Genomic DNA, 25728 nt, shown 5'->3' on the forward strand with positions numbered 1-25728 from the left:
AGTACAGAGAGTCCAGATTCAACAGCTACTAATAAATAATTTATCCCTTTAACACAGCAGCCTCTGTGCTTTGAACGGCTCTAAATAAAAAGTGTAAAAGATCTTCATAGGCTTAAGGGGTAAAGTGAAGTTGCCAGGTGAAGCACCTTGCTAATGGTACTGAATAGAACTTTTGAATATTTATATATATATATTTTGAACTATTTCTATTAATTCACTCTGAGAAATATTTTGTTCCTGCAGCTTTGACTGCATGCTGACAATTACTGAGAGGATCTCTTAAATTTTTACAGGAGGTTTGCAGCTTGTCTCTCTTCCTCGTATTCAGAGTACAGATTTGCCAGTAACACTTTAGAATAAGGTTCCATTAGTTAATGTTAATTAACTACTTTAGTTAACATGAACTGAGCAAGAACAATCCTTCTACAGCATTTATAAACCTTAGTTAATGTCAATTTCAACATTTACTAATGCATTATTCAAATCAAAAGTTGTGCTTGTTAACATTAGTTAATGCACTGTGAATTAGCATGAACTAACTATGAATGACTGTATTTTCATTAACTAACATTACCAAAGATTAATAAATACAGTAATAAATGTATTGTTCATTGGTTGTTCATGTTAATTAATACATTAAATAACATTAACTAATGGAACATAATTCTAAAGTGTTACTGATTTGCCTTACAGCATTATTACAATAGCATGACTGAGGCTGAGATTCAGGATGTTTGAGTCTGAGTGGGGCAAAATCATTCATAATTTTCAAGCATGCAAAATTAAATTACAACCCTTATCTTCTCTGTGGCTCAATAATAGTAGATAGAGGACAAGCTACATTAGCCTCCGCAAAATAAATAAAATAATAGATGTAGACAATTACTATGACCTTTTTATACCTTACATTGATTGATTTGACTGAGTCTATTAAAAAATGATCTGATGTTTTGTAACATTTTATAATGACTAATTAGACTTATTCACTTTACGTCTGTGTGTGTGAAACACAGCAGAATCAGGGAAGCAGAGGGATCCATGTGCAAATCACAGTCTTTTAATCTGGGTAACAGGGTCAAACACCAAGAAAACTGTCCAATTGGTAAACCAAATCCAAAAACACACATCCAAGAGAGTAAACGATGAGACAAGTCAGATAATCCGGAAAATAAAGGTAAGGCACATCAATGAAAATATCAGATTTGCAGACCAGGCAAACAATACTTCACAAAGTACAAATGGATGTTACAGTGTGTGTGTGTGTGTGTGTGTGTGTGTGTGTGTGTGTGTGTGTGTGTGTGTGTGTGTGTGTGTGTGTGTGTGTGTGTGTGTGTGTGTGTGTGTGTGTGTGTGTGTGTGAGGGTTTGGCCTTCATTATGAGGGTTAGGCTTGTGTCCTCATAATATAATCTGTACTCAGGTTTCAGGTCTGTGTACCTCCACTATGAGGACATACAGTAACATTAAAAAAAAAAAAATGTTTTCTGTAAGGCTTATGTTTACAGATAGGGAACAGATAATCACATAATATAACATACCATTAGCTCAGTTTTAATAGCATTATGCCTTTGGAAGTTCCCCATAAATCCATGTAACACAATGCTTTGATGATAAAACGCAAAATTATTTTCTCTTTATTTCTGACATATCTGGGGTCTCATTTATAAAACTCTCCATAGATTTCATCCTAAAAGTGTACGTATGCACAAAAGCTAGATTTTATGCCAGAACCTGAGCAAAAATCCCTTTATAAATCCCAGTCAGGGGAAGATTGTGCATATGTGCATCTCCACCTCGTCTCCTCCCCGAAATCACCATATATGGAGCTTACAACACCTAGTTTTACTATACATAACCTCATCTGCATATCATTTCCATGCATATTCCCATCCGCGTGACATCTAACACCGTTAAAGGTATAAGACATCAAGGAAATATGAGTTACGGACTATAAATGCCATTTGTGCCATACACAGTTTTTATTGCTAAAAATCATCCAGTATTCTTATGTTTTAGCATAAATATATCAAAATCCATAAAAACAAAACTGTTTATAATAGTTCTCAAATAAATATTTTAGAATAGGTTTTATCTCATTCTTTTCCACTGGACAAATAGTATTTCAGTTGTTTTAAACAATTCAATTAATTTATGCAGTTTTGCTGATAAGGTGAACATCTTTTAGCTATTTTTAGCGTATATTTATTGCAGTATAAATAGAATTGTCTGACTCAGCATGTCACTGACAGAGTAGCCCATTTTAAAAAGAAAACATGCAAATGACCATTTTCTTCAAGTTGTATCCTAGAAATACAGTGGTATTTTTCATAATGTTGTGGAGATGCTTTCACACGGCATCAACACCTCGTGCAGCTGTGGTTGTACAGTAAGATATCATCACTGGAGCTATTCAAACCAGACAATATAGACTGTTCCACTGAATCCAGCAGTCTCCGCCACAATATCGAAGTGCACATCATTGATCATTGTTCTCACAAAACTATTTTCTCATGAGAAATGACATGAGATATGCAGTTTAGTTTGAAGATGAATTATTGTGCACCTATAGCACTCCTCGCTGTCATTAAAACAGCATGCCACAGGAAAAGTGATCAAGTGCATCCACTAAACATCCCTAAATTCATATTTTTTTTACTTCTGCTAATGTTTTTATGTAATTTCAGTGATTATCTCCATTAATGATAGTGGAATATTTAATGTAAATGTGTATATCAAAATGAAAACAGATTTTAAAATCGTTGTTTTCTTCATTACTTTTCTCACTCCAGGAAAAAGAGTTTGTACACATGGTCTAGAATGTCCGTATGTTGTGTACATATTAACGCCAAGTTTATTTTTAATAAAATTCGATATATGAGTGGAAAATTGAGTACGCATGTTTCTATGCTCATTTTGTGTGCACGCAATGTTTATAAATGAGACACCTGCTCTGTATGTTAAGCATGTTCATACTAAAAAATATAAACAATCAGAGCAACACATGCTTCACTGAGGGACAAACTTGGTAGAAGAAGACCATCTGCCTCAAAGCAGGTTATTGACTGAAGGCTGGAAGCTTGTGATCAATAAATAAATTAAAGCTGCATTAGGCCAGACATGGGATCCAGTGCTGGAGCTGAACTTCGTTGCAAGGCCACAAACTCCAAAGCACACATCACAAAATCACCACTGTGGAAAAATCACAATGTGCAGAATATCATGGCTGTCATGAGAGGAAACTGTGTAACACAGATTTTAGTGTTTTTTCTCTGCCATGGTCTTCTCCTCCATTGGCTCCATCATAGAGGTCTCCTGCTCCTCTGTTTCCCTCGCCTCAACACTTCTTCCACTCCTCCTTGCAAATGTAATAATAATTAACATAACCAGAAAACAGTATAATGCAATCAGGCCCAGTTATCTGGGGTTGTTTGAGGATGCTAAATACATCTGAGAACCCTTAGATTAAATTATTTATAGCCAGGGCTGGAAATGGGGAGGGGGTGGGGGGGGTGTTGGCAGTTTCACTTCCAACTGGTTAGGTTCTATTGGAAATTAAAGTGACTTCTATATTTTATCCATTCAAAAGTCTATGAAAGCGATCCCAGTTCTGTATATAAAACTTAGCGTAGTGTGGACTAAAAACGTAGCAGAATATGGTTAGCTGTGCAATGTCGTCTTTTGCCATAATACCTGCAGACTGCAGCTAATAGAAATGTTTCTCCCCAGCCGGGAAATGACTGACCTTCAACGTTGAAATATGATGGAAATAAGGTCAGCTGTAGTTTCAAAGTTGAAATAACGTTAAAATAATGTTTAATGCTAAATGGTTGAAAAAGGTTAAAGGTGCCATAGAATTCATTGACACAATATTTTAAATTGTTCTCTGATGTGCCCAGAGTGTGTATGTGAAGTTTTATCTCAAAATACCCCACAGATAATTTTTTTATAGCTGGTTGAAATTGCCACTTTTAGGGTATGAGCCAAAACGCACTGTTTATGTGGATGTACCCTTTAAATTAAAATGAGATGGTGCTCCCGCCTCCCTTTTCAGAAGAGTGCTGAGCTTCAAGAGCTCATGCTCGCGGGCATACCACCGGTGTTACGGTTTAACTGGTGATGACCATGTTACTGACGTCACATTGCTTCCAAATGCAATTTTTAACCCTCTGGAGTCTAAGGGTATTTTTGGGGCCTGGAGAAGTTTTGTCATGCCCTGACATTTGTGCTTTTTTCAGTTTCTTATAAATATCTAAATGGCTAAAGTCTAATCTCACTGTAATCAGCACAAACTGGGCTATAATAATATGTGAGCAGCATGAATGTACATGATTGTGTTTTTGAGAAAAAAAAAAATGTTATGCGTGGTTAGTGAAAAACTAAAAGTGTTAAATCACTTGAATAAGGCAATAAAACACATACAGAACATTGGTTCCCGGGAATTTGGAGAACTGGAGCTTGTAGCCTAGAATTTTTTTTTTCTAAATGATGTGAAAATCATCTTGTTTACTCACTTACAGAAAACAATATATTGATTTAAATTTTCTAAGACACTTTTTGTTGGTAAAAGTCATATGCGAGTAGGCGTCAACTATCATGAATTCACACCTGAGAAGACAAAGTCCTGCATAATGAGCTGCATAATGAGCCATTCAGTCAGCTGTGTCACTGAGAGGGATGAGTTACAAGAAAGAATGTGAGGACAAAATAAATCTATATAATTTTATGTTTGTAGTTTATTTAGAATATATTTAATTATCCCACAACATAATTTAATATTCACTTGTGAGTGCAGTTAAACAGTTTATTAGGAACAATCGAAGCTGACTTTCAAACTGAATTTTTTGCATCATTACTCCAGTCACACAATCCTTCAGAAATCCTTTTAACAATCTTATTTTCTACAAAAAAAAAACATTTTATTGTTATTATTATCATTATTATCATTATTATTATTATTATTATTAATGTTGAAAAGAGCTGAGAATATTTTTTTTTAGGTTTTTAGGGGGGATAAATTGAAAGAACAGCAATGATATGTTACATTTGTTACAGTTACATTTATTGTTACATTTATATTATTTACATCAAGCTTTTGAATGGTATAGTAGTGTATATTGTTATTGAAACTCCATAATATTTCACTTGATTATACATTTAGTCAGGAATTATAGTTTGGAAAAAGTCTTTGGAACAAGTCTAACTAGTAAAATGTTTACACGTTATGTGAAAAACTAGTACAAGTATATAAATAAAAAAAAAGAGACTTACTTATGTTTATGATCTCTGCTGAATAAAGTGCTTCATTCTTTTTTTCTGAGGAAATCCAAATCTCAAATCCTCATCCACATCACATCTTTTTGGGGTGTGAATTATGTCTTATTCCTCTCATCGCGAAGCAAACAGTAAAATAAAAAAAACTTGAAGAACAGTCTCGCTGCGTTGTCTTCTGTTGTGTGGGCGTATTCAAAAGCCGCGCGCTTCAGTGAAACATTTGAATCTCAAAAGCGCGCTCGGCGCGGGGGCGTGGTCACATTAGAAGATAATGAAGCGAGACGTGAAAAACGGACATCGCGTTGTTTTCATATGGATTACTTTATCACAGAATATTTGTTTTCAGCAGCACTCATTTAGTTTAAAAAGTAGACATGTCAGGCTTTCTATATATATCTCTCTCATGTCTCTTCGTTGAGTATTCACTGAGTTACAGTTCATTTTAATGACGCATTTGTAACTGAAGATCAGCGCAGACAAAGGCTGCAGACAGCACTCCTTGTTTGTTATCTTTATTTATAAGTGCACACAGTTTTGTTGTTATTATGTCTGTATACAAAAAAAAGAAGACCCTTTACAGATTCGATTGATGTATTGCTCTTATCTGTACGATCAAAACTGAAAGTGTAATTTAAGTTCTTTTCGGGGTTATCAGGAGAAAATACCCCAAAACGCGTATACGCGTTAATCGACTCCAGAGGGTTAACTACATGTACCACATTCCTATTCACGATCATACTGGTGGCACGTGAAGGCAGCATTAGTGAAAACAGGCAGAGACAATGGTAGCTTTAGCAACATTAGCCTTACAGAGAGCCAAGAAGCTTTTTTGGAAACAAAATATGATTTGTGACGCTTACTTTGTCTGGAGTCTGGACGTTTGCGCATGAAGCGTTGGTATCAATGCCCCTTTCAGAAGCAATCTTTGCACAACTCCAGTGCTGAACTGACCCTCGTTTGTGAGGCAGTCCGGCGTAAAATGATTAGCAGAAAGTATAGGACTTTTCTGTTGTTTCTGGGACATTTCCTTCGAAAATGAAATGTAACCACCGTGTCCTCAGCGGTCTATGGAGACTCCTATGTTCGTTGGTGCATCCTAACACACGACACTGTGGAGTCTTCGGTCATTTCTGACCGGAGAATTTTACATTTGGGAACCAATAGAATTTTGTATGACTTTTTTTAAATATGTATTTAAATTAAGTTTGATTTGGTAAATTGTATTTTGATTGAATAAGGTCATGAAAAGGCTTCCATTATATAAATGGTCCAGGGTAGTTACCCATCTTTGACTCCATGTGGAGAAATAAAAAGGTTTATTGTTAATTAACAACATTGGATCATGCCATATGGGTGTACTGGCTGAAGATTTCACTCCACAGTGTAATAGGTCATGTAACTTCCACCAAGCATTCGTGGTGGTATTAATGGTATTATTTTTGTAACCAGGGAGGATGCATTCCAGACTAAACTGGACAAGTGTAAATGCATCTGGTTGTTGAAACCATATATGCAAATTTTACTCCTCCCAATAGATATCCGATCAGCGGAAACACATGAAATAACCAGGTGTAAACAGGCCCTATGGCTAACTCATTTCTCCAACCACTTAGTGTGACTTACTTAGTGATGAGCAACGAGCAGGGGCTGGAGCACATTGGGCTATGGAAGATCATTCTTTGGCACTTGGATAAATATCATCCACTTAATGCTGTTTACCGTGTTTTTAGCCCTGAAGGCTTTCCATTCTGAGGTGTTGAAATGTTTTGACGTTCACTGTGTTCAGTGTTGCTGCAATGGAGGACATGGTTGCTGCAAGTGAGTTTGGTTGTTTGGTTGCTGCAAGTGAGGACATCCAGCAGATCTAGGTGGCTGGGGGGCTCAATCCCCTGCCCTTTTAATCGAAAACTCTAAAGTGCTCTTTCAGTACGATCCAGAGCATGATTTCTACAGATGGGGACCCTCACTGCCCTTGACACACAATTTCTCCCCTGCCCCTCCGGAGGTCTGTGCACGCTACTGGTTAGTGTAGTTTTCACCTGTGTTTTGGTCATCAGGGTGTTTTTATTATTATTTAATTATTATTTCAACAATGTAGAAATCGAGATGTCAGATTTTACAAGATAATTTAAATGTATACATATATGCATATATATTTAATGCTGTTCACTGTGAGTTTTATTCAATAAGAATATTGTTCTGCAGCCTAGAGTCATGTCCAATTGAAATCATGCTAAATTGCATGAAATTGACCAATGGTGTTCCAATGGAGCAGTCATATCAGTCTGCGGACAATACGTTTGTTCTTTTGCAATGGTGTTCAAGCCCATCTTATTTGGTAAGAATGCCACCCATCTGCACTTTTACCAAAACTGCTGTTGTAATCACTGAAACCATCCATGCTGCATAATGTGAAATAAATATTCCAAGCAGCATCCCTTAGTTGTAAGTTGTTGCAGTTTAGGTGTAAACCATGTTGCAGACTGAGTGAAATAGACAGTCCGATTTTTTAAAGGCGCAAGCGTATCAAACACAGTATAATAGAAAACCAGGTCGTCTGAGTAGAAAAGACATCTCTCCTGAATAAATGATCAAGTCCATCAGAAAGAGCAGACAGATCGATGTTCTTCATATTACGAAATGAGATGGAATGACCCGTTGAATGTTTCAGCCAGCAAGTTAACATTTAATTATATTACCTTGACATGATATGGACGAGTCCGATGCAAGAAATTTAAAAGGAGTTACACTAAAGCAACAAATAAGATCAAGAATATGGCCTTCATAGAGAGTAGGTTAGTGAGCAATTTTTTGTATTTCAAAACTATCAAGGCAAGATATTGTCACGGTGTGCCTACTGTGAAGGAGCGAGGAGACGAAGGAGATTTCAGAATTATCATAGGCTTTATTTACATCAAGGAAAATCACATGTAGGACACGGGGATCGACGTTTAATATCGGACCCCCAGACAAGAATCAACACAGGGCTAAAGTAAGAAAGGAACTAATGGGACACACCTGGGATCAATAGAACTAAAAGGGGAACACTTGGAACAAATGGTAATAATAAGGACAGGAATGGGAAGGGCCAAATAAGGGCATAATAATAAACATGGAGCACGTGGAGGAGGAAAACACAACACAAGACAGGAACAGAGTCTGACATTACTCCCCCCACCCGGAAGGCACATCCACGCAGCTCATAACAACCAATGGGGAGGTGGGGGTGGGCGCTCTGGAGGCCTCTCAGGACAGGCTTACAGGGACAGACGGCCTCCAGGTCAGTACCCATTCTGGGACCCATGGCGGATCAGGCAGACTAGGGAGCCATGACGGAACAGGCAGCTCGGGGGCACTATGGCAGAGCAGGCAGACTAGGAGACCATGGCAGAGCGGACAGTTTAGAAAGCCATGGTGGAGTGGACAGTTCAGGACGCCATGGCGGAGTAGTGAGTTCAGGAGACCATTGCAGAACAGGCAGACTAGAAGACCGTGGCAGAGCGGACAGTTTAGAAGGCCATGGTGGAGCAGGCAGTTCAGGACGCCATGACGTAGCGGACAGTTCAGGAGGCCATGGCGGAGTAGGGAGTTCAGGAGGCCATGGCAGCGTAGACAGTTCAGGAGGCCATGGCGGTGTAGACAGTTCAGGATGCCATGGCGGAGTAGACAGTTCAGGAGGCCATGGCAGCGTAGACAGTTCAGGAGGCCATGGCGGTGTAGACAGTTCAGGAGGCCATGGCAGCGTAGACAGTTCAGGAGGCCATGGCGGTGTAGACAGTTCAGGAGGCCATGGCAGCGTAGACAGTTCAGGAGGCCATGGCGGTGTAGACAGTTCAGGATGCCATGGCGGAGTAGACAGTTCAGGAGGCCATGGCAGCGTAGACGTGAGAGATGGAGCCCTCTCTGGGCTGGACATGGGGACTGGAACCCTTTTTGTGCTAAAATCGTGGACTGGAGCCCTCTCTGGCCTAACCTCGGGGACTGGAGCCCTCTCTGGGCTAAACTCAGGACTGGGACCCTCTCTGGGCTAGACTCGGACTGGTGCCCTCTCTGGGCTAAACTCGTGGACAGGAGCCCTTTGTGGACTAAACTCAGGAACAGGAACCCTTTCTGGACTGAATTCGGGGGTTGGAGCTAAAACTGGAGCGATCTCTGGGGCTGGGATGTGGGCGGAGAATAGTCTTTTTCTCCTCATTCTCCTCCTTTGGTTAGAGGACATCGGCGTGGCCGGCGGGCTGGAGAGTGCCACGGCCGGCGGGCTTGACTGAGGAACAGCCGACGGGCTTGATTTCGGATTGGCCAGCGGGCTTGACTTCAGAGTGGCTGTCATTTCTGACTGATAAACGGCCGGCGGACTTGACTTACATCATCATCCAGCCCCAAAGCAGACACCAAAGCCTGTCTTCAGCCGCAGTCATCTTGTTAGGTCCAGTATTCTGTCATGGTGTGCCTACTGTGAAAGAGCAAGGAGACGAAGGAGATTCCAGAATTATCACAGACTTTATTTACATCAAGGAAAATCACACGTAGGACATGGGGATCAATGTTCAATACTGGACCCCCAAACATGAAAAAACTCAGGGCTAAAGTAAGAAAGGAACTAATGGGACACACCTGGGATCAGTAGAACTAAAAGGGGAACGCCTGAAACAAATGATAATAATAAGGACAGGAACGGGAAGGTCCAAATAAGGGCATAATAATAAACATGGAGCCCGTGGGGGAGGAAAACACAACACAAGACAGGAACAGAGTCTGGCAGATATAAAATCCCTGATGAGAGTGTTATTGACACTGTCCATGTGAATATTTTAAATCACGCAACAAAATGACTTTGTGAGATGCAGAATGCAGTAAAGTTATAAATACAGAGAACTCATGAAAAAATCAGTATTGTTTCTGGGTGGATGATAAACAGTGGCTACAACAGTAGGAACAGGCCCATTAATTTGTAAAACAATGGACTCTTGCAAAGGCACAGTTATGGGCAGGCACGTGTACACATAGACATTAAAGGGGGCTTGAGCACCTGCCCTTTTTCTTCCTCGAGAGAAAGTGCCCTTTTTTTCTGAGGAGTGTTCTTTTTTTATTTTATTTTTTATAAATAAATATATGTGGGCGCGTGTGTTCCTGTTTGCGTACAGCTTTCCCTGTCAAACAAATAAAAAAATCAAAATATCAGGTAGAGTGGGGAAATGTTGAGACTTTCTCCCCTCCGCGTCTCCGCAGCACAGCAGTGTAGCACACACTGATCGGCACATGCATATCACAGACAGGCAGAGAGCCGCAGAATTGAAGCCCTCCCTCCATTTCCTGTTGTGTTTGTCTTGGTGTGGGGGTAGTTAAATAATAATATTATACTAATATTATTATTTAACTACTCATCTAATTACTGTTATTGATAAAATCTCAGAAAATACTGAGATATATTTTTTTGTCAATATCACACACCTCTAATATTTATTTATTAATTAAAATAAATATGAGAAGTGCCATTTTTCCACTTGAGCCCCTGTGCCTCAAAATATCTGTGCACGTCCCTGGTTATGGGAGAGACTTTTCATTTCTCATTTTAAAGTATAGCAAGTCCTCCTGCTCGGCCAGAGGCACGGAGTTGACAGATTTAAACAAACCCAGGAGGAACAGTTTAAGTTACAAGAAATCATGAGTTTGTTACCATGTTTCAGTCAAATAGAGGACATCAAACTTATTATCATCCAGAAGATCATAAATAAGAGGTCCTTTGTTTGTCAGTGAACGAGTTTTGAATAAACAAAAAGTAAGATCATTCAAACCGGATTTGATGTCACCTGTTCAGACTAGGTTGGCAAGCACACTATGGTCAACAATCTGCCTTGACTTTGTTAACGGACACGAAATGCGTGACCAGAATGATCATAGGAACTTCAAGGATCTGTGTCCTTGAAATAGTTCCATCGATATCCATGATAGATGTACTTCTGCCGAGAATAATATATAATATCCTGGTGAGATTGAAGGATATGTGGTGGTTCAGTGACACTGAATCGCTATGAGAAAAGTTCTACCACAGTATATTTAAAATATAGCTGTTGTAGTTATAGCAAGTTGTAGATGTTTTTTTTTTTGGGGGGGGGGGGGGGGGGTAAAACAGTCATTTGATTATTTAAATCAAAACAACCAGAGTAGGCAAAACCATCAGAGAGCAGCAGAAGCAGTTCACACCAGCGTTTACTCCAAGTTATCTGCACAAACCACGGATCAATCTTGCACAACTAGTTGCATTTGTATGTGTTAGTTTGTTTACCAGTTTGGCACAGTACTAACCATTCAGAAATGCTTTTTGTTCCATGCAATATTATTTCAGTTATACCATGAAGTGAATTAAACAGCCTCAAATGGTTGGCTGCATAGTACACACTTTGTTAAATATATTTTCACTAGAATTGATGTGGAAAAATTCTATTGCTCAGGATGAACTCAGTCTGCCACAGCACCAGCTCACAACCGAGACACTAGGTGAGGACTGTGGCAAAAGATGATCAAGAGATGGCTTGAGCATGAGAGAGCCAAAAGCCAAGTTTTGCAAGCTGACAAGAAAACAAGGCATTTAGTACCCAACTGGCAGGACATTGATGTGCTGGAGGCAGTAAGCAATGTGTTAAGCTCATTCAGGAATTCATAGATGCCTTGTCCTCAATCTTTTCAATGAAACCATTCTTGCTGAGCAAGTAAATGACTACATTGTCCAAAGACATAGAAAACAACTATTCTAACATTCTAACATACTAAAATGAAAAGTACTCTCTTAGCTTCACTTCTTCCGATCCATGCTTTACAACTATACATTCATACATTGATACAATCAAAGGTGGAAAGAGTACGGAAATATGCTACTCAAGTAAAAGTACCATTACATTAATGAATTTTTACTTAAGTACAACTGAAAGTAGCAGTCTAAAAAACAGTCTAAAAGTAAAAGTAAAAAGTAGCTTGTTTAAAATTTACTCAGAATTAAAATTACTTAGTTACATTTTCACAGTGGGAGGGAGGCAAAAATGGGACAGGCCAAGGGTGTCAAACTCAGTTCCTGGAGGGCCACAGTCCTGCACAGTTTAGATATAACCCTAAATAAACACATCTGATCCAGCTAATCTAATCATTTAGGCTTATTTGAAAACTACATGGTATGTGTGTTGAAGCAAGGTTGGAACTAAACTCTGCAGGGAACTTCTTTCCAGGAACTGAGTTTGACACCCCTGGGATAGGCCTATAAATCTCAGACTAGTTGTTTTTAATTAAAGGAATCAGTTATTTAGAATAATGAGACATTTGGGCTGTTACCAGGCAAATTAAATCAGTATCAACAAAATTCATCTTTGCAATGCAGTGGAAACACAGAGGCTTCATCTGAAGTGGCATTTAGATTACACACTGTTTAGTGCAGGACATGAATGCATTTAACCTGCAGATACAAATGCAGAAATAATGTTTTGATATATAAGACATAAAATGTTGAATACTCAAAAAAAAAAAAAAAAAAAAAATATCAAAAGATTCTTTAAATGTGAAATTAAAACCACCAGTAGGTGTCAGCAAGACACTGTTAATAAGTGAGTCATTGCGACTGAACGAAATAATTTAAACGGTTGATAAATTCTGGAACGAAACACTGTCATGTTGCCCAGAGACACGAAACTGTGCTTTGGTGGCTGTGTTTAGAATTATTTTTGTTGTCGAAATATAGCAAAAACAGGCAATATGGTGTCTAAAACACAAGACTCTTAATTAACTTCTTGTTTACTGAACTATTGTAAAAAAAAAAAAAAAAAAAAAAAAGAAAGTCTATGTAATCATGCTGATTTTTGGAGAAAAAAACGGCACTCTTCCTGTGATATTGATTTACTTTATGAAATTATATAAATATATTAATTTTCTGCTCCTATATCTTCAATTTTGTGATCATTCTAAATGCATTTTAACAGATTAAGTCATGCTGATTAGTCTAATCTACTAGACTTCATGGCACAGCAAATATAAATATATAAATTTTATATTTCATATTTTAATCTTTATAAACTTTATTCTTATTCCAATCATTGTTGTTGAATGGAGTAGATGGGTGTTTATTAATTACCTGCGGGGCCAAACGGATCTGGGGTGACTACAACCAATGCACAAATTTGCAGCTAATGTAAGGATAACATACTTGTTCAAATTAATACAAATACAAATAAAATCAAAAATAAAAAAAAATAAAAAATGAAAACTTTGTGCTCATCTTTCCTGGAGTGCTAAAATGAATCCTGGATGGATGAGAAGTATCTTATACAGTGTAAGGTGTGTCAGAACTGGCCTAACAACCACAAAGAGTTTTCAAACTGAACTAGACATTAACAAAAATTCACAAAAAAAAGGCAAATTCCACAGAGTCACCAGTGCCACATGGCAAAATATATCCTATCTCTATCTTTGAACAGTAGGCTGAGTTTACTGAAGAGGCACTCCAGCAGGGTTACATCCACCCTTCGACGTCCCCTCCTGCTTCAAGTTTCGTCTTTGTGGCAAAGAAGGATGGAGGCTTGCATTGATTATCAGGCATTGAACAACTTTACCAAGACCTTCGAAGTGCCTATAACCTCATCCAGATATGTGAGGGGGACAAGAAGAAAACTGTCTTTTTGACCCCTATAGGGTATTACAAGTATTGCATGATGCTATATGGCCTGGTCAATGCTCCCTCTGTATTCCAGGATTTCATGCATGAGGTGCTCTGGAAGTACCTCTGTCATTTTGTGTTGGTATACATTGATGACATCTTGATGTACTACTGGACTACTGCCAGCATGTTTTGGAGGTTCCCCAATGCCTTTGAGAATTCCAGCTCTTCCTAAAAGCCAAAAGTGCATGTTGCATCAACCATCAGTCAGGTCTTTGGTTACCACATCAGCAAAGACAGCATCTGAATAGACAAGGGGAAGGTTGAGGTAGTCCACAACTGGCCCATTCCAACAACAATCAAGGCGTTACAACTTTCCTCATTTTTTTATCAACGTTTCATAATTTCAGTACCATCACTCATCCACTCACCAAACTCCTTCAAGGCCATGCCAAATCTATGTCCTGGACTCCAGGCACCACCCAAGTCAAAGGTTTAAAGAAGCATTTACTATTGCACCACACCTAAACCGCTCCGACCCAAAGAAGTCCTTCCTTGTCGAAGCCGACGCCTCAACAACTGGGGTATGAGCGGTCCTGTCTCAGCAGCAGGGGACACCACCAAAATTCCATCTGTGTGCCGTTATCTCCAAAAAGTTCACCCCAGTAGAGAGCTGCAAGCCATAAATTAGGTCCTGGAGAAATGGAGGCATTAGCTGGAGGGAGCCCAGCATCCTTTCACCATTCTAACTGACCATAAGAACCTCAAGTATCTTCCTAAACCTGAAAGACTGAATCCATGCCAAGCCAGATAGGCCTCGTTTTTACCCCATTCAATTTCTCAATCTCTGTCAGGGTTCCCCCCAGATCACACATATGTTCCCAGAACCCAACGCTCCCTCTGATCAGATCAGTTAATTCCTCAGTGGGCACTGGCCACCCAGTCAAACCCTCTCACTGCTGCAAGATTGTGGACATGAGAAGAATGTTCGGAATATGCCATCTCAAAGAATCCTTGCCATCTTCCGTCTGGTAAGCTCCTCCTGTTGCCCATTCCTTGGCATCCCTGGTTGTACCTAGGAGTGTATTTTATCACTGATCTGCCCTCTTTGGATGGTTATACTTGTATCCTCATTAGTGTAGATAGATTTGTCAAGACCTAGGGTCTCATTTATAAATGTTGCGTACACACAAAATGGATAATTACGTACACATATTTCTATGCCCACACAATTTTCCATGCACATATCCTGATTTATAAAAAAAAAAAAAAACTTGGCGTAAATATATACGCACCGTATGGACATTCTAGACCATGCATACAAACTGGAGTAAGAAAAGTAATAACGTAGACAACGATTTTAAAGGGGTCTTATTATGCTTTTTCACTTTTTGAATTTTAGTCAGTGTGTAATGTGTATGCTTGGGCATAAAAAGATCTACAAAGTTACAAATCTCAAAGTCCACTCCAAAAGGAAAATATTTTGTTTTAAAAAAATCCCTTTTCAAGAACTACAACGAACGGCTCGTTTGGACTACAGCATTTGTTTTCCAGGTGTTGTGACATCACAAAGCGGCCTATTAGAATATCATTAAAATAAATCCACCTACGGAAATTTGAATGGTTGGGGGGGTGAGGAGGGGCGAGGTCGTGGTTAGAACGCTCGGTTGAGTGCATTAGACAAGACGACGAAGAAAAAGTGCTGCTGTAGCCTCAAGTTTTCACCATGTCAAAGAGACACTGTTTTTTTCACCCCCATGCCCAAACATCTTTGTTTGGCCTTCCTAAAGCGGACGATGTCAGGAAACAGTGGTTGCAATTTATTTTTAACTCTGTTCCTGAGCATTACAACCCCAATTTAGTTCTGTGTGCTGCACATTTTACTGAGGACAGCTTCCACAACATGAGGGAGTTCAGTGCTGGTTTCACCAAAAAACTTATTATGAAAGACGGAGCAGTTCCCACTTTGTCGAGACAATCTACTGTATCTTCATTACAACCTGTATGTTTGCTGCTTTATTTGTTTTTGTGTGTGTTATTTATATTTCAAAGTATAAGTCGTATGCCGTTTATGCGATGTAAACAAACTGGAACGCATTAACTTACTTTGCCCAATCAACGTGCTAGTTTGCTAACATTACAGTAGTATTGCTGTAGCTGGCATTTAACTTACTGTAGCTATGGGACTTAATGCCAGTCAACAAAAGACAAGAGAAGTAATACACAGTGTTGTTTTCTAAACTTGCATCGTTATACGCCAAATTGCCTGCATAAAGGCCCGTTCACACCAAGTACGATAACTATAAAGATAACGATAAAGATATAGTTCTAGAAATGTGTTGGAAGAAGAAGAGGAAGAGGACAGTGACTCACAATTACTTGAACAACCCCATGACTCTACATATAACATGGAGTCTGTGGTAACAGAGGAATCTGAATTGTTGTAAGTTACAAATACATGTTGTTAACATACTATAATTTTAAGTTGCTCCAATTTTTTGCAAAGCAATTGTCAAGACTTGCTTTCCTTTTTTTAGGTTAGGCCCCCTAGGACAGTACAGTGTTTCCAAATACATTGTGTTTGAAAGCTGCCTGCGAGAATTGTTTGATACCTGCCCATTTTGCAAGAGCAAGTGTTCTGTCCAGAGCAGACGAATGGGTACATTTGTGGCATTCACTCAACTCTGTGAAAAATGTAACTACGACATACAGTGGCAGAGCCAACTGTATCCACCAGTAAAATATGATCCACCAGTAAAATATGAAACTGCAGACAACTGCAGCTACATATTTTACTGGTGGATCATTCGTTCGACTACAAAAGGTATCTTTTATTTTCATTGTTATCAAATGTATATGTACATTTATTTATTTATTTCTCATTATTTTGATTTTATAGATTTTCAAGGCCATGCAGCTGGAGATATTCCAGTATGACACATTTAGGAGACATGCCAGGACCTTTTTAGAGCCTACTATCATACACAAATGGAACACAGATCAGCTAAATCTAGTTCACCAGCTACAGCAGATGGAGAAGGTAGCAGTTGCTGGGAATATGTGAGCTGACACACCAGGTAAGGAAGTGTGACACAAAACCACCCTTACTGGTCAATGTAGTTTATCGTTTTGTACTTCTCTCTGTTTTAATACATACATTAATGTTTAGTTTAAAAGGTGACTCAAATGATTGGTTTTGCTTGCCAAAGGACACTCTGCAAAATATGGAAGCTACACCTTAATGCTCTTGGACAGCAACACAATTCTTGATCTTCAACTCATTCAGGTGTGTTATACATTTATAAGACTAAGATTCTTGTAAATTACTCTTTTTAATATTGTCAATTTTATATTTACAATTATGTGTACCCATACACAGAGCAATGAGGTAGGTGGTAGTTACCACATGGAGAAGGAGGGGTTAAAACGTTCCCTTGACAAACTGGAGTCAAATGGCTTGGCTGTGGACTACATTGTGACAGATCGTCATCCACAAAATCAGAAATTTCTACGTTCTACTCAGTTTTTGGATATATGGCATTTTAAGAAAGGTGAGTATCCATTTTTTTTTATTCTTTATTGAGTAACTGAGTTATTAAATGTAATTGTTATTGTACTAGACTGATTGTACTAGACTGACTTGTCTAAAATGTGCATAAAGTTGATATATTGCTCTAACTTTCTTTCAGGTTTGACCAAGAAACTTGTAAAATTGTCACAAAGAAAGGATTGTAAGGTCCTGAAAAAGTGGCTGTGCAGCATTAAAAACCATGAGTACTGGAGTGCAAAATCTTCAACATCTGGGCCAGAGAGGACCTCAGTTCTTAATCACCTTCAAAATGTACACATCCACGAAAATCCCCTCTTCTCCAAATGTGCCCATGCAGATACAGTATCCAGGGATGCAAAGAAATGGTTCCAACAAGGTAAGCATAAAAATTGGATAACAAAATTGTTAAAATTGTGCAGGGAAGGTAACTTTTTATGCATGTCATGACAGGGTCAATAGCATTTCATAAAGTGGAAAAGATCCTGAACAACAAGAGAGTTGTCAAGGATGTGGAGAAACTCAGTCGCCACTACCAAACCTCATCTCTAGAGGACTTCCACAGCCTAATCTTGCAGTTTGCGCCCAAGAATGTGGTTTTCACATTTATGGGAATGTTGTGCAGGTAATACACTTTGAAATTAATTCAATAATATCTTAAATCAAATTGTATTACTCTCAACTACTATTATAGTAATGTGTGTATTGTTTATTGACTGCAGATTATACCTTGCGGCGATGCACTACAATGAAAATGATGACAGAGAACAAGCCACAACATCATCTGGACAAGCTGTTTACAAAGTCATTTTCCTCAAATCGAAAAAGGTTGAATGCACAGCAAAGCCAGTGAAAACTGAGCCACTGAGTCCAGTATGCTGTAAAATAACTTTTATTTATGAATGAAGAGCAATACATAAATACATATTAATAAATGGATATATATGACAATACTGCAATGTAAATAAAAGAGGTAGACTGCTGAACGTTAACTTAGTAGCACAAATTGGTGAATTGCTGTATTCACTGTTGTTACAGACTATGTGAGTGACCTTATGAGGCTCCTGCTTAAATCATATGTTACGATTCCAATTTTTCCTTTCTCTTCGGAGTGTTACAAACTCTTGGTGCATAAAGAAGATCTGTAAAGTTGCAAAGACTAAAGTCTCAAATCCAAAGAGATATTCTTTATAAAAGTTAAGGGTCAACCAGACCCCCCTAAAACGGCTCGTTCTAACACGCCCCCACATCTCTACATCACTATGTGGGAAGATTTGCATAACGCTACCCAAATGTTCACGCAAAGAAAGAAGGCGTAACATTTATTCTCTCTGTTGCCGCCGCCGCCGCCATGTTGTGGAGTTGCTGTGTGTTTCGTTAAAGTTAAACTTTGTTTGGCCTTCCAAAAGAGTACACAACTAGAAATCAGTGGTAAAGTTGTATTTCAACACTGTTCCAGAACAGTTCAACCTAAATATTCAGATGTATGCTGCACATTTTATGGAGGATGAGGACTGTTTCCTGAACCTCCAATCCGTCTGTGCACAAAGGCTGTTTCTATAAAGTCGGTCAGTTCAAACTTTGCAAGGACAGTCTGGCACTTCTGACTCTCAGCCTGTAAGTAACGTTACATTTTTTATAAGTAAATAATGCCAATGATGATTCAAACATGAGTTTTGAGCAGTAGAGTAAGCTTGTTGTTTGTTGTTTCTCAGATCACAAATGCAGACATGGTTTTATGTTTTATGCAACGTGTAAAAAGACTAAAGTATAAATCATTGTAATCAGTAATTATGTCCCCACTGGATGCAACAATTGCCTCATTTGTAATGGGTTTTATTTGTTTTGTCTCGTCTAGTGATGTCTGGATCGCGAACAAATCTTTCTATTTAACCGGATCTTCTTAGTGAACCGGTTGAACCAGTTCACCAAATCTATCTGAATAGTTTTAAACGGTTCACGTCTCCAGTACGCACTAATCCACAAACTACTTAAGTTATTCTGTTTATAAACATACCTTACACTCCCTCTGAGCGATATAAACCAATATCCCGAGTTATTCAGTTACTGCTGTACTTTGACTGAACTGCTAAAAGAAAGCGATGATGGGATGTGCACGAGCAGAGCAGCTGGACTGAGTCTCGTGCTGCTAGGAGACGGCATAGTATGTCAATGGGCGTAACATTTCCGTCACATGCTTGATGCATTCGGCCAATCACAACACACTGGATAGCTGGCCAATCAGAGCACATCTTACTTTTCAGAACGATGAGTTCTGTAAAAATCGACGCGTTTCAGAAGGCGGGGCATAGAGGAGAACTATAATGTACATTATATGAAAAAGAATGTGTTTTTTTAACCTAAAACGTCATAAACACATTGCATTACACCAAATACACAAAGATAATGTTCTTTTTAGCAACATCATTTGACCCCTTTAATGAGGTGTTTGAGGACCTAACACCATATGTGGAAGAGCTACAGAAAATCTCCATTCCCCCATTTCTGTCAGCAGAGTTCGACAAACCCTCAAAAGAAGTCATTGCCTGCCGTGCAACTCGCTTTAGTCAAGGGGTGGCCAAAACCCCACAAACTGTCCAGTTGGATCAGGATACTTCTGGCGGATCCGGTGAACAACACAGGATGGGATGACAACCCTAACATTCCGTCCTAAGTACCCCCAGCACCAGCTGACAAAGCTGCGATAGGCCAGATACCAGTATCGCCTGTGACAAAAACACTACCATTAATGTTGTAAATATGTATATAGATGTTTATGTAACAAATACAGAACTTTAAAGAGATGTCATTAATTTTTATTGCAATGTCATGTGTTAATGCAGCTTAATTTTGCTAATATTACTTCACACTGTTTAAATATATTTACACAACTTTATATCATAACATGTCAGGAATAATTTCTCTTCCTCAGTTCTGCACCTTACAGGCCCATAGTCTGCTCGGTAGATGTTATAAATGTTTTGTAAGGTGTAACCCGTGTTTGGTTTTTCATTTTTTGAAAAATTTTATTTTTATTTTTATGGATTCCCCCGAATTCCTCCTCCTCCTGCTGGAGCAGGGGTAATGAACTCTCGAGGACCATATAAGACAGTTTGTGGAAATCTCCAACTTAACCCACTATGCGGAAGACTCCCTCTGCTCGTTCTACCACGCGAGCTTAAACTCCGTGAGCAGAGTGCAGTTGTCTGGAGATGGTCCTTGGGAGGATTTCGCCATCTTTGTTGAGTGGGTACTGGTGTCCTGAGGATCTCTGTTCACAGTAGATGTATGGACGACAACATTAGTTCCATCAGTCCACCACAGATGGAGAGACAAAGCCCGCCACGATTGACAAGCCATTGCTAAAAGGAGCGACAGAGCTAAGAAGCCCCATAGCCAGAGCCTCAATCAATGTCTGACCAGGTGCGAGATCCAGTTACAATGCACACGATAGTGGATGAAGCAGTGGAGCATGAGGGCATGGAGGAAAGCACCCCCCCCCCCACCACCAATGCACCACCACTGGGGGTGAGATGCCGCTGGAATTTTATTCAGATGTACCAAGTCTTCCGTCATCATCTGAAATCTCTGCCTGTACTGTTATGGCCAATTTATGAACTGTCTGTCTGTCCTGAACTGTCAGTCTGTCTAGAATCATATGTCTGTCCCATCATGACCACGGAGGTCGGTTTTGAACTGTTTGTATGCCCTGAACTATCTGTTTGTCCTGTCATGACCACGAAGGTTATTCCCTCTGGATCACCTGCATTAATCTGCCTCTACTGCTCTTCATCTCAACCTCAGGCTCCTCTCCCACCTGCTCCGCAGCCATCGGTTGGCCCCCCTGGAGTCATCAGCCCTTCCTCCACCATGGCTCCTCCCTCCTTCAGCTCCTTCAGCTTCATGGCTGTGGGTCCCACCTGGCTCCTCCTGCTCCCTCCTGTATTCTCCCTGGTTCCTCCCTCTGTCTCCACTGCCCTGGACTCTGTTTGCCTTCCTCCTCCCAGTGGTCCATCCACCTCCTGAACCTCCACCAGAATTGTCTGCTTGCCTTCCTGCAAGCCCTTCGTCATTCCCTGTTACCATCCCACTTCCACTTCTTTGTTCTCTTTCCAAGTCCCTCTCCATCCCACCGTTTGTGTCAGTGGCATGAGGGTGCACCTTCCAAGAGGGGGGCAATATGTCACACTATGCACTTTTTAGTTTGCTTTCTCTCCTCATGTGTCCATTGACCTAATTTCCACTCATGTCTGATTGTCATTTGGTTCAGGTGTGTTTCATTAATTAGCCTCGTTTGGTCTGTGCATTTTAGTTCCAGTCTGTTCAGTTTGGGTTGTCCGGTCTCGTCGATTGTTATGTGGGTTATGTGTGTTTCCTTCCTCCCTTGTGTGGATTATGCCTGTGTTTGGATTTATTAAAGGCTTTTAATGTTCCTCTTGGTGTTCTTTTGTCTTCATCAAACACAGTAACGTAACAGTCATGTATAGTAAAACTAGGTGTTGTAATCTCCATATACTGTGATTTCTGGGAGGAGATGTATGAACAATCTTCCCCTGACTGGGATTTACAGAGGGGTTTTTGCGCAGGTTTTATAAATCTGAATTTTGTTGTGGTTATTTTTTCATAGGCAAAATCTACCTTTGTGCATACATTCACTTTTAAAATGAAGTCTATGGAGAGTTTTATAAATGAGACCCCTGTACTCTTATTGCTCTCAGAGGACTTCCTTAACTGGAGTAATAAATATTTTGATGAATTCTGGTATTTGAACAGCTGATGGTCCCCATTGACTTAAATAGTATTTTTTTTCCTACTATGGAAGTCAATGGGGACCAACAACTGTTTGGTTCTTCAAAATTCTTCAAAATATCTTTTTTTGTGATCGACATTAGAAAGGAACTTATACAGGTTTGGAACGATATGAGGGTGAGTTTTAAAGGTTTTTACATTTTAATAATAATGACTTTACTAGCAACATACTCAGTAAATCTGTAATCTCAGTAAAGTCTTCTTGGAAGTATGAATCCATGTTTGTATTCCTCATTTCTCTACAACCCATGACACTTACCTTTGTTGATGGCAGCATGTTTAGAATAATTCACAAAACAGTCTGTTGTGAAATGTGAAGAACTAACCAAAACTTTATCTTTCAGTCAATCAGGCACATAATTACAAATAAACTTCCATCAAAATGTCTAATGCTTGGTTCTTTAGGAAGGCTATGCAAAGTTTTAGGAGCAGCAGTTTCTTTACATCCACTGACAGCAGTGTCTGAGTTTGACGGTCTTACTCGACATCTTCATCGTATAGCAGTATGGCTCCAGTGATCGATGGACAGACATGAGTTGTTCAGAACACTCCTTCAATGACACATGCTAGGGGGCATGTTGGGGAGAACCATGATGTCACAATTCTCCCCATTTCAAATTCAGCATTTCAGAAGGCTACAAAATAATAATTTATATTTTAAACAGATTTAGTTTTGAGTTCTGAAGCTTGCAGTATGTATTTTATTGTAGAGTAATTGTAGATAATGTAAATTATTACACATCCTAGGTGAAAAACACTTTATTTCAATACACTTAGTACACTGCCATAATGTACTTAAAGTGCTCTATTTTCGAGCTCTAATTTTGTACTTAATATACTAAAACATATTATTTAGTACTTTTTAAGATACCATTAAGAACAATGGTACTCAACTGTGCTATACTGAGACACCATGAATATGAAGTAAAATGTGCTTTTAACAAACTGTACTTTCTCTGTGTAAAAATAAAATAAAATATATTATTTAGTTATTTATTTAGTATAATTGAAACCATCTTTAATACACTTTTAAATATACTCATCATTCATTGAAAATACACTTCTTAATTATTTGAAATATAAGAATAATATATAATAACTATATACAAAATGTATTTATAATGAATTGCCCACATATTTTTATAGATTAAATAATTCATTTAAAATGTATTGTAATTAGGTTAACATTCCCTTTATATGATATACTTAACTACACGCTTATGGTGTCTTTAAATACTACAATCAAGTACACTATTACTATGTCATTGTAGCACTTTTTTTCCACATTAAAAATATAGCACTTCACTTTATGCTAAAAGTAAACTTACTGTTAAATTGTGAATTTTGGTACACATCTTACCACATATGAATGAATAATCCAATTATAGTTGCTTAAGCACAGTAACCTATAGGGTTTTATTTAAGTAATATATTTCTACTGTATTTTTCATGACAATCCGAATAGAAATTTTTGATAGTACATATAAAAATCCACGAAACTTTTATGTAAAGTAATTGTAGCACATTTTTAAACAATGCAATAATAAAAAACTTCTAGTACTTTATCTGACTACACTTACTGAGGCGTGCTTGACTGAGGCATGTTTCATCTGTACGGATGTGTCGTGGTCTGCACGTGAACTCATGAACGCGCTTGTCACAGAGGAGAAGAAAAAGTTGAATAAAGTCGGTATTGTGATTTCTTTGCACACAAAAAGTGTTCTCGCCGCTTCATAAAATTCAAATTGAACCGCTGATGGCAGATGGAGTATTCTGATGATGTCTTTCATGCTTTTCTGGACCTTGACAGTGCAATTTACTTGGCAGTCAATGGGACAGTCACAAGCCTCCCTGTTTTCATCTAAAATATCTTAAATTGTGTTACGAAGATGAACAAAGCTTTTACAGGTTTGAAACGACATGGGGGCAAGTGATTAATGACAAAATTTCCATTTTGTGGTGGAGTATCCCTTTAATTTAAGTGTTAGTGCTAATTACCCCCTGGTTTCACAGACAAGGCTTAAACCTAGTCCCAGACTAAAATGCATGACTGGGCTATTTCAAATGAAAGAAATTTGCACTGAGTGACCTTAAAATATGTCAGATTCATTGTTTAGCCACAAGATGCACACCAGTAATGTTTTTTTTTTTTTTTTTATCTAAGGCATATTTATAAAAGCTACTTAAATGTTGTAATTGAACTATGGCCAAATCATGGCTTAACCTAGGCCCTGTCTGTGAAACCGAGACTTAGGCCCAGTTTCACAAATTGGGCTTAGCTTAAGCCAAGACTAGACCTTAGTTAAATTAAGATATTTAAGCAAGTTTTACAAAAATGCCTTAGAAGAAAACATTACAGGCATGCAGCTTGACACAGAAAAATGACACTGACATATTTTAAGATCTGTCAGAGCAAGATATTTTCAGTTTAAACACTAAAAAAAAAAATTCTGACAAAACACTAACTTAAAACATGTATGTAAAACACAGTCATAGTGTATTTATAATAAGTGTACTTAAGTAGCACAGTTGGGAAAATATACTTATAACTATTACAACTATTGTTTTTTTTTGTTTGTTTTTTTTAAATAAAATCTATTTAATTTAAACTTAAAATAACTATACAAAAGTGTACTTAGATTGAACTCATTTTAAAATCATTCAAAGCACACTTTTAAGAAATACACTAATAAAAGTCCTTTGTATATTTTTGTGGTACTTTATTTCAATGCACTAAAAAATCTATTTAAATATCAGAGGTATTTGCTATTCTTTTGCAATTGCACTGAAGTACTACTGAAGTAGAAATATACTTTTAATAAGTGCATTTATAGTGTATAACTTTTACCATTTAATTTAGCACAAAAATTAGAACATACTACAAATGTACTTGCTTGTATTTAAGTATTTTTTAGAGCAATCAAGTACACTTTATTTTTACCTGGGGTTATTTGAGTGTATTTAAGCATGTTTTTTTTCCCCCCGTCGGGATATTAGCATATGTACTGTGTCATTGAAACATGTTTAGTCTAATTCAATGTTTTGCAGAATGAGAACATTGCATTTAAATAAACAAAAATATAATAGTAAGAAAACACTTAAACATATTACATTTTTATGTTTTAAAAATAAAACCTGTCAGTTAGATAGAGGTCCGAAAAATGCAATATTGCACTTGACATACTGTTGCCCTCACTTCTGTACACCTGAGATGCCTCTTGATTTACACAGCTCTCCGCAGAGCCCGGACAGACCAGCTTCACTGAGCCCAATTAAGACTGCACTCCAGCAGTCCCGGGATACTAACGAACCTTACTCCAGGAGGACCAAACACATAATTACTGAACTGTAAGCTAAACCACAACCAACTAGAAAGAGCACAGTTGCCAGCCACTGGGAAAACATGTTATAAATAATCTGTTGTTCTCATCATTACGAGTTTTAGAGTCATTTTTAAGCATAAC

General features: G+C 38.4%; 2 protein-coding genes across 2 annotated transcripts in view; one reads left to right on the forward strand and one right to left on the reverse strand.

Annotated features, from left to right (window-relative positions):
- LOC109064642 (inactive phospholipase D5) overlaps nt 1-25728 on the reverse strand; it is a 52979-nt gene that overhangs the window by 26345 nt on the left and 906 nt on the right. The window lies entirely within an intron of this gene.
- Nucleotides 15936-18660, forward strand: LOC122139368. Its single transcript, XM_042736189.1, has 7 exons — nt 15936-16351; nt 16446-16985; nt 17118-17194; nt 17288-17459; nt 17598-17834; nt 17909-18080; nt 18178-18660. The coding sequence occupies exons 3-7, from the start codon at nt 17150-17152 to the stop codon at nt 18359-18361; spliced, it is 810 nt and encodes a 269-aa protein (XP_042592123.1). The 5' UTR covers nt 15936-16351; nt 16446-16985; nt 17118-17149; the 3' UTR covers nt 18362-18660.

This window comes from Cyprinus carpio, chromosome B13 (genome assembly GCF_018340385.1).
Source record: "Cyprinus carpio isolate SPL01 chromosome B13, ASM1834038v1, whole genome shotgun sequence".
Lineage (NCBI taxonomy): Eukaryota > Metazoa > Chordata > Actinopteri > Cypriniformes > Cyprinidae > Cyprinus > Cyprinus carpio.